At 39.9% G+C, this 14,684-nt stretch overlaps 1 protein-coding gene across 4 annotated transcripts in view; it reads left to right on the top strand.

The window, feature by feature from the left end:
* The first annotated feature begins 2,531 nt into the window (after positions 1-2,531).
* Positions 2,532-14,684, top strand: part of FBN2 (fibrillin 2) — a 166,125-nt gene continuing 153,972 nt past the window's right edge. For all 4 annotated transcript variants that reach the window (XM_065745582.1, XM_065745581.1, XM_065745584.1 and 1 more), the window contains exons 1-5: positions 2,532-2,752; positions 3,335-3,417; positions 6,410-6,508; positions 7,069-7,164; positions 9,188-9,283. In XM_065745582.1, the coding sequence (XP_065601654.1) occupies positions 2,532-2,752; positions 3,335-3,417; positions 6,410-6,508; positions 7,069-7,164; positions 9,188-9,283 (595 nt within the window). The remainder of the gene's footprint in view (positions 2,753-3,334; positions 3,418-6,409; positions 6,509-7,068; positions 7,165-9,187; positions 9,284-14,684) is intronic.

Below are 14,684 nucleotides of genomic sequence, written 5' to 3'. Positions count from 1 at the left end.
CTTTCCCTTCTCCTTCCTTCTCCTTCCTTCTCCATCCCTTCTCTTTTTTCCTCCCTCCCTGCTTCCCTTCCTCCTTTCCTTCCCATCTTTCCTTCTTCCTTCTTCCCTTTTTCCCTTTCATCCTGTCTTTCTTGTGTTTCCCTTCTTTTCATTCTTCCTGTATTCCAGAATTGTCACTAGCTAAAGAACCCAAATATTTAGAGTGATTCTTTTCCCTTGTCCATGCTTTTTTCTTGTGCAGCTCTTCAAATTCTTCTGATATTTTTCTAGTGCTTTACCTATAAAAAGTAGTAAAGCTTCTCTTTCTAATAAAAAACCCTCTTTCTTGATAAGTATTTCACTTGTACACATATTTATATGGATCTTGTATAACATAATCCTAACAGAACTACTATTCCTTACTTTTGAATGCTGCATAGTTTTGTGTACTAGTTTCCTTCAAAATTCTAGAAAGATGCTGCCTAGCTCTCTCTAACTTTAGTACACTGGGGACTCAGCCTTATCACAGACTCGTAGAATGGCTTGAGTTGAAAAGAACCTTAATGGTCATCTCCTTACAACCCTCCTGCTGTGGGTATCGTCACCATCAACCACAGGACCACGCTGCTCAAAGCCACATCCAGCCTTGCCCTGAATGCCTCCAGGGATGGGGCTTATCATTTATGTGCATATCAGCTGTGGTAAGCTGTTTTGTGTGTGTGTGTGTGCGTGTGTGTTAAACAGCTACAGTTTTATATTAAGAAACTAATTCAAAGTATCCATCTCTTGGATTTGAACCATGACTATTCTTTTTCCTGAATCTTCACTGCATATCTGGTTCTTTCTGTTGTCGTACTTCACTCTTACTATTATTTAACTTCTTTTTGAAGATGTTATTTTGCCATTCTTTTCAATATCTAGCTCTATCGACTGGGAATTATTTATTGATATCTGTCTTTCCTGATATCCAAGGCCCTAAGCTTATCTTGGATCAGCCCTTTCATTTTTATTCTTTGGAGGCTATCTGCCTATTCACAATTTTTCTTGAGATAGATATTCACTTTCTGGAATCCTCTCTCAATGTCTTTGTTTGGAGCACCTCATTCATGACAGGCTTAGCAACTCCAAATTTGAGGAAATTCCAAACCTCAGCTATATTCTTGAGGTTCCTGGTCTCTTATTTCCAACTATTTTCATAAACTTATTCATTTTGTTAATTTCTCAAGGCATTACTTTAAAGATTCAGAATCTCATCAGCAAGCTTACTCTTGGTACTCTTCCAAACTTAAATGAAAAGAAGAATGGACTCCTGATCAATTGGAATGTAGATCAGATAGGAGCCACGCTTAGAGCAACAGCTATCAAAGCAGGACAGTGACTTGAATGAGAGGATGGCTTTGTGACCTCTAAGCTGATAACAAAGCATAGTTCCTGCCCCTCATTCCAGAATTAGAAGTGCCTGATAACACTCACTCAGACCAGAGGGCAGCTGCTGCTTTGTTTGTTTTGCTTTGAAAGAAAAAAAAAAAAAAAGAGGTTTTGTGGTGGTTGCAGTAGCCTCGGAGTGCCGAGGTGGTCATCCCTATAGCTGTAATTCGGAGTGACGATAAGAGCACTGTCCCACGGCAATCAGAAGGGCCCAGAGTCGGTGACTTCCAGCAAAGAGACTATTGTACTGCTTTTGTTGGGCCGTGCTGGTGCCTGGCTATCCCACACATCTACCTGCACGACCTACAAGAGTAAATGAGAAGATCAGCCATGTGCTTTCTTGTCTGCACTGGTTTGATGACGGTTGTACAGGTACAAACGATGAAAGGAGAACACGGAGATCTCGAGGGCTGTGAACTCCATGAAACATCTGATGGAAACTTCACGTTTTCCAGGGCGCTCTGAACAGCCCGGCCAACCTGCTGGCACCGCTCGTGCAGGAAGCACCGGGCTGAAAGCGGCCCCTGCCTGAGCCCAGGGCCCGGCTAGGCGCTGCACTCCGTCCCGCCCCCCGCCCGTGGCCGAGCTCGCCCCTTCCCCCCGCGGTCGCCTCCTCACGGGCCGGGAGGCAACGTCCCGACCCCGCCTCCCCCAGCTGTAAAACCGCTCCTTGTGCTTGGCAGCGAGCTGCGCGCTCCTCGCAGCCCATCCTTGCGCGCTTCTTTCTTTGGACTTGGTTAATTATTGCCTTACTACTATTTTTACTAGGGACGTTCAGCCCGGTTCCGTTGGATTTCCTTCTTTTAAAATAGATTTTTTTTTCTCTTTTCAGAGGGAGGGGAGTGGAAGTTCTGTCTCAACTCCTTTTATTCTTTATTTTATTATTTTTAATTGTTTTTCCTTACCCCCCTCTTTGGAAAGAGAGGAGGTGTGTGTGTGTGTGTGGGGGGGGGATGCAACGTGGACCCTGCTGCTGGCACCACCGCGTCCCGCTGCAGCCTGCGGAGGAGGACGAAGAGGAAAGAAGGAGCCGCAGCGACTGAAAAGCCTCCCCGCGAGGAACTGCGGAGCGCTGCCCTTCTCGCTGCTCCTCCGCCGCTTCCCTCCGGGGCCGCCGCCGCAGCATGGGCAGACGGCGGTGGCTGTGCCTGCAGCCCTGCGTCCTGTGGCTCAGCTGCCTGGCGCTGTGCGCGCACGGAGCCGCCGGGCAACAAAAGCCGCCGCCGCGGGTCCGCCCTGCAGGAGGAGCGGGCGGCATTTACGCCGCCGCCGCCGCGCACCGGGACGAGGGGGCCGGCAGCGCGGGCCGGGTCCGCCGGCGGGGACAGCAGGAGGCGCTCCGCGGGTACGGGCGCGCTCCGCGGAGGGGAACGGGGCCCCACCGCCCGCGGTCCGGGGCTGCGTGGCGCTGGGAGGGGTAGCTTGTCTTTTTCTTGCGCTGGGCTTCGTTGGTTTGAGCGCTGAGAAACTGAACGAAAAGCGTCTTTCCCGAGGGTCTCGCGGGGACTTGTTGCTCTCACCTAGTTTATGAGTCTTCGCGATCCGTCTTGTCCCGTGTGATGCAGGCAGCTCGTGTAGCCAGGCGTGCGTGCTCTGCTCTGCATCCGTCCCCTCGGGAGTGCCAGCAAGAGTGGGTGCATGTGTGTCCTGCCGCTCGCGCTAACCGGTGCTGCTAATGGGAGATAGAACGGCTTGGAGCGCCATGCCGTAGGGAAAGGCTTACTCCTTTGCGAGGGGCTTAGTTCTAAGTCTTGGCTATACTTTTTGTTTGTTTCGTGTCCCTGGCAAACCTAAGTTTCTTCACCGTGTGCTCCTAAAACAATGCATTCTGCGTGCATAGATATATACTTCAATGTATTTATATACATACTCTTAAGTATACATTGTTGTACATGCACACATTCATACGTATTTATCTGTGTGACAGGCCAAATGTGTGTGGCTCTAGATTCCATTCCTACTGCTGCCCTGGATGGAAAACGCTCCCTGGAGGAAATCAGTGCATTGTTCGTAAGTGTTTTGACTTCAAGTTTCTACTGCCCGAGGGGCAGTAATTGTTCTGTGAGTTACTGCTCCGTTCAGTGTGAGAGAAGAGAATTCCTGCTGTAATTCATTTGGCTGGATTTGTCTTTGGCCTTGAGTTGTTTTTTCTTTCCTTAAAAAAAAAAAAAAAAAAAAGGATTTACAGGTCCACATTTCCTGTACTTGAAAGACTGGCAAATTGCTATATTTTCTTTGGTGTATTTGTCAAAGGCATGTTTCCACTTATGTGTAGAGCAAGACAGTGAAGGAAAAATGAAAAAATAAATAAAAAACAACCTTCCATAAATCAAATAATCTACTGTAATACTGGAAAGAAAGAAACCTAAAAGGTCTTAAAAGAAAGCAAACAAGATCTGAAGTTTTCTGCTGTGGTGGGCTTGGAACTGCAGTTCTTGGGAAAACTTTTACATCTGGGGTGCCCATTCTTTGTTTTTTTCTAGTTGTATTTTTATAGGTATAAGGCATGCAGACCGTGATTACTGCCTGGCTGTAGTAGATACAGCCCTGACTGATGCACCATTCACAAGGTTTGGCAAAAAAAAAAAACCCTGAAAAAAACCCAAACAATGGGAAATCTACTGGATACTCTCTGTAGGAAGCATCACCTGTCTAGAAAGGAAATACAGAATTAAGTCAAAGTTTCTGTCTGTTAGATAAAAGCTGATATTGGTCACATCCTTCTTAATTTAAGGCTGTTGCCAGTCATTCCAGCCTGTTGTCTTCATTTTTCCTAAAAAGCATGCTCAGCTTCAGAATTCAGATTCAGGAACAAGTAATGGAGGGCCTTGTAGTACTCTGTCAAATGCGCTACAGAGGTCCAGGACCAAGCAGGTGAACCAGCTCCTTGGTATGGCACTGAATGTTGGCTGTGGCTGCTGCCTGCAGACCAGGGGCTGTTCATACATCTTCATTTTACGAGTCAATTGGCATTGCTGTTTCAGCTTACTGCACCATGGATTGCTGATGTTCATCTCAGACTAACTGTAGCGTTTTTGGTGTCAGTACAGCTGTGGAATAAAAGGAGCTTCTCACAACATTCAGTCCTCATCTCTCACCAAGTCTCAGTTGTGTTACTGACTTACTTAAACATGAGACTGAGATTTAGGAGTGGATTCGGGCTGCCCAATATGCTATTGACCTGTATTAAATTTTTCAGTCCGCTGGATATCCAGCTCCACAGCAATCAGAGAGAGACAGCGATTTTTGGTGCTTTCAGAAATCTTGATCAGTCACTCTTAAGACTCATTGGGAATCAGACTTACAGACCTCCATCTCAGGTCTCTTCACATCCAGAATAACTTCTGACTTGCTATTAATTTGTATGCACAAAGGACACCTTTTAGCTCTTGTTTAACTTCCTGGAGATTAATTACAACACTCCAACATGTTTGAATTTGCCAGGTCAGTAGTCAGCAATGCTTTCCAATTTTTATTTTGGGTAAAAGTTGAAGAGTGTGAATTTCTACACTTACGGTTAATATTTGTGTAGGTGATGGTCCCTCTTGCTGGAGCTGCTGAGCTAGGCAGTGTCCCTGGGCAGCAAATGTCATACTGGAGATGAGTTGATTATAATTAGCTGGTGACTGTAGCTTGCAGTTTTCAAGTATGCTAATGAGGACACAGCCTTATAAAATCTCTGGTTTGATCATGTTCCGCGTCAGTACAGAGCTTTTGATTTTGTGGAGAAAGGGTAAAAGAGGATGCAAATTCTGCATAAAGAATATTTGAACTCTAAACTGGGGCAAGAAAAGTTTGCTTCCTTATGAGAGGTAGCTCATTCAAGCAAGTTCTCTTAAGTCAGAAGTGGAGCACAAACATTCTGGGAAAGGCATCATCTTTTTAATGTACATGGAGATTTTTTAGGACCTCAGTATATCTTTGGCAAATTATGAGGAATTTGCTCCTTTTGTATTCCTTCAGTTGAGCTGTTCTTACTGATTATTTAGTTCACTCAAAACCCCAGAGATAGTTATAAAGGTACAAGGCTTTTTATCTGCCCATCTATCTGCCCATCTATCTACCCATCTCTGTATCTAATTTGTACTCCTGAGATCCTCCCGTGCTAGATAGGACCTTGAAGTTATGCGCTCTGCCGTAGTGCATTTGCTAATCCAGCAGATTATTTAGTTGAGTTCACTGGGATCCCATTTAAAGTTTCGATTTAGACTTTTAGCTCTTTTTTGGCTCTGTGGTTTCTTTGTGCAGTAGAGCTCCCTTGACTGGTGGGGGGAGGAGAGAAGGGACAATGAGGGGCATGGTGAGGACAGCACAATGGTGTGCACTGTGTGCACACAGTGTGTTGTGGTTGGGCTTCCCAGAGACTCATGTAAAATTAGTTTCACAATGAGAATGTGGGGATATTTGAGCACAGAAACAGTATATAGGGAAACTCCACACAATACAGAAAGATCAAACATTGGTTTCCCACAAAACCAGTTGTGTGGGGATGGCTAATCTTAGAAAAGAGAGATCCTAAAATGTTTCTAAAATGGGGATTCTAAGAGAGAAGCCATACCATAAATTAGAATTCATTGATCATATTGTTAGTATTCATTCAAAACTTGGATTCTTCCTGAAGTTTTCTATAGAACTTCGTGGTCTAGAATATAGAATTCCAATAATTTAACTTCATTTATGTAGTAGGCTGGCATTTCTAATTAGGGAAAGAGTTGATTATTTGTATGAAGTGGTCAGACCACTGTTTGAATATGCCAGATTCAATTCTGTTTGTCTCCAGGTTTGTCAGAAACACCAGTTATTCCAAAATTCCATTTGCTTTTCTTAACTTACATTTATTTTTTATGTGTATATTAGCTGAACTAATGAGTTGAGGGCTCTGGTTTTATTTTTTGTTGTTTGTTTTTTAAAGAGAAGCTGTTAAAACATTTTCAGCTTTTTCCTGTAACTTAAGACTAATGTTACTGTCAATCATTGACCTTTAAAATGTGTTCTTCCTCAGCAATCTGTAGAAATAGCTGTGGTGATGGATTTTGCTCTCGCCCTAACATGTGCACTTGTGCAAGTGGACAAATATCACCTACTTGTGGACCAAAATCTAGTAAGGACATATTGTATTTATTTTCCTTAGAGATTTCATTTTAAGTAATTCTTGTTGCATGTCGACTTAAAAATAACTATTGTATAAAGCCTTTAAAAATTACTTTTTATTTCTAAATATGTATGTGTAACTTAGACTTCAGTATCTCTAGGCTTCTTGATATGGATTGGTTTTCTGTATGTTCATTATTATTCTGAGTGACAAAATTGGAAAAGAAAAAAAGATGTGTTTAAACAGATAAACATGTTTAAATGCAAATGTATGCGGTATTAATGTTTTCCTTAAGTCCATTTTCCTAGGAAAAGAAAATCATGCAGCCTTCAAGTTAATTAGAAGTACTGAGTTGCTAAATATGGTTGTGGAGAAACTCTCCTCCCTGTATCTTCATCTATGCTTTTAAAATAAAGGCTTTCCAATAGCTTCAAGTGACAGCTTTTGTTACAGGATTCATGAACGTGCCCTTACATATGACGCTGACATCTGTTTTTAGCCATACTTGCTTGCTGCTGTGATGTTTTGCTCTAATGCTCATGCCCATGTGTCTGTCCTGGCCCCTGCAGCGCAGCAGTGCAGCATCAGGTGCATGAATGGTGGTACCTGCGCTGACAACCGGTGCCAGTGCCAGAAGGGCTTCGTTGGGGTCTCCTGTGGACAGCGTGAGTAGCCATCCTGGTGTGTCTGTTCAGTCCTGCAGGCCAGCCATCTCACTCCAGAGAAGGTATAGAGATAGAAAACTGCCTCTTAGCAGGGGCAGAGCAAAATGTCAGTGAGCAGTGTGATCCTGTTGTGGGGGACAGTTGGAAGTCAGTTTGCATATGAAGTGCATTTGTAGTCTCTGAAATTCAAGCTAAGGATTGAATTCACCAGATAGTTTTGGCTGGAAAAATCCTCTGGGAGTGGTGACAGTATACATCCCACTTACTTTTTTTTTTTTTTTTTTTTGGTTAATTTCCAAACCATATGGTCAATAGTTTTTCATTCTCTTTGAAGAAGTTTCTCAGAAGAAGTGCTTAACTGGTGTATTAGAGCAAGTTTTTCTGTTTTCTCTTTGACTAAGGAAAAAGATTCAGTATGGTTCAAGCTCTTGGATGTCTTTTTAGTTGTCAGACAAGGTAGATATTGAATTATTTGCACAGTTCTGCCTATCTCATAGGACAGAATTGACAGGGTATACGGATTCAGCAAAAAAGAATTACTCGAGACTGCAGACTTTTAGAAAGGATTCAAAGAAGTATGGTGTTCTGAGGCTAGATGTTGAGTCATTAGCTGAGAAAATAGCTCCTGGAGGTCTGAAGGAAACAGAAAAAAATAAAGGCCACTATGCAAAAAAATGGTCAGATTGGGTAGTGTGGAAGAACATCCTTTTGTCTTACTGTTTTGTCTTACTCTTTAGAGCAGACTTTTTTTTTTTTAATTCTGCTTGTGTAAGCTCTCAAAAAAGCTTAAAGTAATGGTTGTAATAATACAATATAACTTTTGTTCACTTACAAATTTATTCTAAGGGTTCGTGGCCCCATCCTTGAAGTCTTGAGTCAAACTGTGAACACTCTCAGACAGGGCACGTTTAGATTAAATATATAAAAAAAGATGTCTCTGAAACAATCCATAAAACCTGAACATGCTGTTGAGACTGGTCTCAGGGAACATCTTTTTATGTTTCCCACTGTAATATAGAACACAATTCTGATTTGAAAGATTTACTGTCTCTACATTCCTGAGGTCCTTTTGTGCTGAATACTCAAGTACATTATAAACCCTGGGCTAGAAACTTCTAGGTTGGGACCTCTTTGCTGCCATTTGGATGACTTTAAGACAGTGGGACTGTTTTTTAGGTCAAATTTATTGACTTGGATTGTATGCTAACTTTGAACAAGGCTATATGTTCTAGAAGCAGTGACCCAGATAGTGGCAGAGTTGATGAAGAACTTAATTGGTATTATTTGAACTGGTTGGTGAATTGACTTTCTTTCAAACTGGGAAGACTTGTTTGCTTTGGCAGTAGGCTTTGTTCTTGATTCTCCTTGTTAAATAGTGTGAGTGAGTGTGCAAAAATTCCTTAACTGCAGAAGTACCTCTTCCTCCTTTCTATACTGTGCCTTTTTACCAAGAAAAAGAGAAGTTTTATTTCGTTTAGGGATCCTTTAGGAAACATGCTTTCTGATGGTACTTAAATTAGTAATTAACTTAACTGGTAATTCCTTTCCCTTGCTTGAAGCATATCTTCTTCTGCCAGCAGTATGAATCCTGAGTGCTGTGTTATCTGTCTCCCTGAATCTCCAGGTCCTTTCTGAGAGGTGTGCTGCTGTTGGAAGTCAGTGTCACAACTTAATGTGTGCACAGATCAGCTGAGTTTATACCTGCTAACTTTGGTGATGGATGTTAGTTCTTACAATTAGAGACTAGCACTGCACAACTGTTTAAAAAATGTACTGAAGTTAGGTGTCTGCCAAAAAGCTGTGCTGAATAAGATTAATTAAACAGCTGCTTGCAATTAAGGTGGAGCAGGTGTAAGTACTAATGGAATTTGACCTGAACAATCATTATTGTTAGTGTTTGATCTTTGGGTCCAGAGACACTTAGAGTAGTTGAGGGGAAAAAATGATTTTTGAACAGCACAACTGAGAATCTAAAATGCTGTTAGTGTAACTTTTTTCTTCTTCTTCTTTTTGTTGATTAAAGCTGTCTGTGAAAAAGGCTGCCAGAATGGAGGACGGTGTATTGGACCTAATCGCTGTGCATGTGTCTACGGATTTACTGGCCCTCAGTGTGAAAGAGGTAAATGAATAAATAAGGCAATTATGAGCAGTTATGTGCAACAATGTGCATGTGCAAGCTTCGTGTAGTGTATTTGCCAGATGAACCAGTAAGCTTACAACAAATCATTTGTTATTTGTACTTTTAGAAAACTTGTCTTTGTGGTTGGGTAACCACAGTTCAAGGTGGCAAGTACAAAGCTTGCAGAGCTGGGAGGAATTTGCTTATTCTATTTTGTGTGATAGCTAGAAGATGTGCTATCTTCTTCTCTCAGCTGTGTGATACAATGTTAGAGCAAATTGCAGCTCAAGTTGCTGTGTATTAGAATCACACATGTAACTAGTTGAGGATTATTTTCAGTATTACAATTCTTTTATAGAGGGAACTTGAAAAGTAACTTGCTCTGGTTAATTCTATTTTACAGGGAAAAATAAGACAAGTAAAAAACTTTTCTCATTTGTGAAAAGAACTGAAACACAGCTTTAGTTAAAGTGCTTTCATTAATTGGGGAATCAATATAGGGTTTTATTTTAAGATTTTATAGAGAAATTCATTAGCCTTCTTTTATAATGGTCATAGAGATGCTGACAAAAGTCAGTTGTAATGATGCTGAACAAAATGTTTTTAGTACTACACCATGCGATTAGCACAGAAGTAATTAAGGCACTAAGTCTGAATATAGCCATTTATTCTAAATCTGTTTTCACTTTCCGAAATCTAAACTTTTTGCTTTTCAGTAAATGGGAACATTGTTTTTATTTTGGAATCAAGGTGGCTTTGGAGAAATAGCAATGTTGAACTGCTCAGTGTTAGTTGTAACTGTAGGACATATTTTGTGTGTTTCAAACTAACAAGTGTAACCTACTTTACTGTCCTCTGGACTGGATTTTTAAAGAGTGAATATAAATGGGAGCTGCTTTTTCAAGTGATAATCAGAATCATACATTCTTTAAAATGAAGTTGTCAACAATAATCAAAGTTGATGTTGAAGAAATTAGCAGAAGTGTAATTCCTTATCTTCCTTTAGGTTCATAGGTACATTAGGTTGGAAAGGACCTACAAGATCATATCTAGTCCATCCATCCTCCTATCACCATCCCTACCCACTAAACTACTAAATCAAATCCCTTAGCACCTCATCAAAACGCTTCTTGAACAGCGCTAGGGATGGTGCCTCAACCACCTCCCTAGGCAGGCCATTCCAGTGCCTGATTGTTTGGTGTTCATCAAGTTGGTGTTTGTAAATACGCTATCATCAAAAAGGACACTGAAGAACTGAGCAACAGTGTTGTGAAATCCCAAATGATTCTAAATATTGTTGTTTTACTCAAACGTTCAACAGATTGTTAATATTAAAAAGCAGGATGGGGTCATTTACGACAGTAAAAAATAGTCTAGAGTTCTTCTTGCAACATTCTTACTTCACATCAGCAGTACGTAAGACATCCACTCAGGGAAAGTTCAGACTTCATAGAATCGTAGAATAATTTAATTTTCATGATACCTCAACCAGGGCATCTTGTCCTGCCCTTCAGTTTGCAGGTATAATGTGATCAGCTTCCTCAAGTGTGGTCCTTTCTGTAACGCTGTAGTGTAAAGACCTCCAGAGTTGGAAATTTCACATTCTCTGAACAACCTGTTCCACTATTGGACCATACTTGTAATAAAAACGTCTACAATAATATCTATTCAGAGTTTTGCATGTTCCAATTTGTGTTTGTTGCTTCTTGTCTGAGTGCTGTGAGACTCCAAGAAGAATCTGTCTCTACACTATACTCCCCTTGAAACCCCTTCTTTTTAAGGCTGTACAAACTTCAGTCCATTGGCCTCCTCACACTGAACAGATGTTCAGCTCCCTGATCAGCATAGTGCCCCTTCTCTGAACTTTCTTCCTCATGCCCTTATCTTCTATTAGAGAGTGAAAAACTTTGCCTTACTCTGGTGCAGTCTAGTAAGTGCCAGATAGCAACAGAGGGCCACTTTGCAGGAATAGATGCTTCTCTCCTCACAGAACTGGCCTTCTTTGCTGCAGGGATGGACAGCCAATGCATATTAAGGTTTTTGTCTACTTGAAAACACCCATAATTGTTTTCTCAGAGCTGGCTGGCTGTTGGCCTATAGCCTGCTTTGTTCCATTGGGTTTGTCCATCCCAGTTATGAGACTTAATCTGCTTTTGTTGAACATCTTGAGATAACTCCTAGCCCATTTATTTTAAGATGTCTGGTCACTTTGGGTAGCTTCTCTGACCTCCAGCATATCAGCAGGTGCCTCTGTTTTGATGTCTTCTCCACATTTGCTGAAAGTGCACTCTTGTGCTGTCATCCAAGTTGTTAATGAGCAAATTGAGTTGTTACTTGTCCTAGCACTGCTCCCTGAGGTCTGCAGTAGTTTTCTGACCTCCAGCTGCACTTTGCACAACTCTTTAAGCCAGCAGACCAATTTTCTGCTCACCTTACCTATTGTTCAGATATTTAGCCTATTTCTCGCTAATATTCTCATGATGGAAGGCTTCTGCTAGGTCAGGCTTCATGTCTTCATACTAGTGACCTCAGGTTTGAAAGCAGTTGATGTCAGTTACCCTTAATACACATGCTGTTTGCTTATGAATATCTTTTTGCCTTTCTATGTTCAGAAATGGCTTCTGCTATAGAATTCTGTGTTGCAAATTCAGCTGCAAGGTGTTCAAAGCTGCATGTTAATTATGAAAACAGCTTACATTGTTTCTGACATTTGACTGGGAAAATAATGTGCTGGAAGACAGAAGTATCTGAATTAAATGGAACAAGCATGAATTTGTATTTGCTATTCCAAGTTTGTTTTATGTACCCACTAGATGTCACAAGCAACAGAGAAATTTGCAGTACAGATTTGTTTCTTTGTCTTTAATTATTTACTGTTTTTGTTCTTAAAACCAGATGTACACTTATTGCTGTTGGTTTAGTTTTTGCTGTTATGTCTAGCCCATTCCTTACAGTTGACTTTTGTGAATGAAGCTCAAGGACCCAATTCTTCTATATTTATGGTAGTATGGAAAGTTAGAAACATCATTCTATTATGAACTCTGTTAGTGTTTGTAACTGTTTTCAGCAATCTGTCTTTGTAGAATGAACAGTTTCTTCTAGCAAAAAGAAACACTGCATGTCTGTCAATTTAGGATGGATTTTCAAAGCAACCTATAGTGGTTGGACAATATGAGTTTGCTTTATAGTTTGACTCTTACTGCATAAGTGGCTTTTATTTGGATACCTTCAATAGATATGTAATAGTTATATCTGGACAATAATGTGATAGAATCATAATAATTAAAATGATTTTTTATTATTTTTAGAAATATTTAATTTCTTGCAAGACAACTTGGTAGACTTCTTTTTTGTGAGAAGCAGTCATCCATGGTTAAGATTTGCTTTTAGCTTAGAATCTGACTAGTTTCAGCACTGTGGAATCCTGTTGATAGACATGACAAAATCCAACTGGGAATGGCCTAGAGACTTTTTTTAGGAATGGTTATGTGTGAAATAGGTTGTCTTCAGTAAAAGGTTCTAGTGGTAACAGATGTTGTAACTTAATTTTTGCAGTGACAAAAGCTTTACAGTCTGCTTTCTTACAATTCATTGTAAAAATATAAAACTGTGGAATTTGATACACAAAGGAAGTAAACACCTGTATTTTGGCATCTCTATTAGCTGTCTCTCAGAGTCTTATACTCCATCTACAAGTAAAATGTCATATGCAGAATGTTATTGTTTTAGGATTTTAAGTTATAGGCTTTTTTTTGTTTGTTTGTTTGTTTTTTGTATTTAGTTGGAAGGTATGTTGTATTTAGAAGCCTGAAGCTTCTGGCTTGAAATTAGAGGAAGAAGGCAAAATTTACTTTTGCTAGTGTCAAAAATATGTAGCACATTTATACTATATATAATATCATGTAATATGCTTTTATAAAGTGGAAAGGATTAAATTAAATTTCTCCTTTCTTGATGTTGCATAGACTTCTTCAGTTTATTTGTAATATCAGGATGGTAAGTAGTATCAAATGAATAAAGAAGGATATATGCGTTCTATTAAGTTCTGTCTTTGTTATTCTTAGATAGCATCCATTACGTAGTTCTAATTCATGCTTTTTCATAGGAAAAAATACTCTGATATAACTTGATAATCTATGTTATAACATGCGGTAGCAAACTTTTCATGAATGTTTTAGAGATACTAGACATTTGTAACTGAGAAAAGTAGTTGTCCACTAGGTGACATGTATACTACTATGCTTCTCAGGATAAGCAGAGCATGATGTGCCTATAGAGAGGGGTTAATTTCACTAAAATAAACAAACAATTTCTGAGCTTTTTCATAGATACCTAAGGTTGTAACTGTGGAAATGGCTCAATGCATTGTATTTAACTCCAGGCACATGGTTGATGGGTTGAAGAAGGTTGCACATTATTTTTCTTACAGCTGCTGTTGCATGCATTACTCTGTAATTGATTCTGGTATTGCCTTTATTATGAGGGTGACTGCCCACTTGAATTGCTGTTGAACATTTATTAAAATAAATATATAATCTATCCTTTTCATCTCTTCCATTAGCTTGCAAATTTTTGACTTAAATGGTATAGAGCATCTGTGAAGACACTGGATTTTAGGATTTTTAACATAGCATGCTTTACTGACTTGTAAATAATTTTGCTGCATTTCCAAATACAAATGACAAGACAAAATTCTCCAAAGAAAAAGCTGGTAACTTAATGTACCTTTGTTCAGTAAAAGAAAGATGATTTCTGTAACGTGTACTGGTAGTGACTATTAACAGTCTGTTATGTAATACTTGTAATTTTTTTTTTACAAGAGCTGAATTACATGAAAAAAACAATTGAAGGATACGTCAAACATTCTTTTTCTCAAACAGTAATTTATAGGTTATACTTCTATCCTAATTAGTTAATAATTTACAACAAAATATAGAGTGATTTCTTTATCTGTTTGTAAAGGTCCATGATACTTTACAGTTTAAAAAAAAAAAAAGCCTCTATGCTTTAATTTTAAACTGAGTTTAGCAACAGTTCATCAGTTCATAACTCCTTAGCTACAGTCATATAGTTTGTGATTTTTTGTGATTTGCAAGGGAAGTTCACATAATCTTATCGGACTTAAAGGGATTTTTTTTTACAGTACCATGTTTTAAATGCATACTTTTTATTGTTCTGTTAATTAAGTTCATTTAAAATAGATATTTTCTTCCTAATACAGAACATATGTGAACATATGTGGCTCTCCTTATTGGCCTCCCAGACTCGGTTATATGATAAAACGTGACTGCTTGTTCAGCTATCTGGGCTCCTAGCAGACTAATTTCCGGGCTGGAGACAGGAGGCTGAGCAGCAACTAATGACTGGCGTGATTACAGTATTTAACTTGAGACTTGCTGGG

This window comes from Cyrtonyx montezumae, unplaced genomic scaffold (assembly GCF_038088225.1).
Source record: "Cyrtonyx montezumae isolate F1298 unplaced genomic scaffold, pur_monq_1.0 scaffold_36, whole genome shotgun sequence".
NCBI lineage: Eukaryota > Metazoa > Chordata > Aves > Galliformes > Odontophoridae > Cyrtonyx > Cyrtonyx montezumae.
Note: the sequence above shows the minus strand (reverse complement) of the source record. Positions and strands in the feature narration are given on the sequence as shown.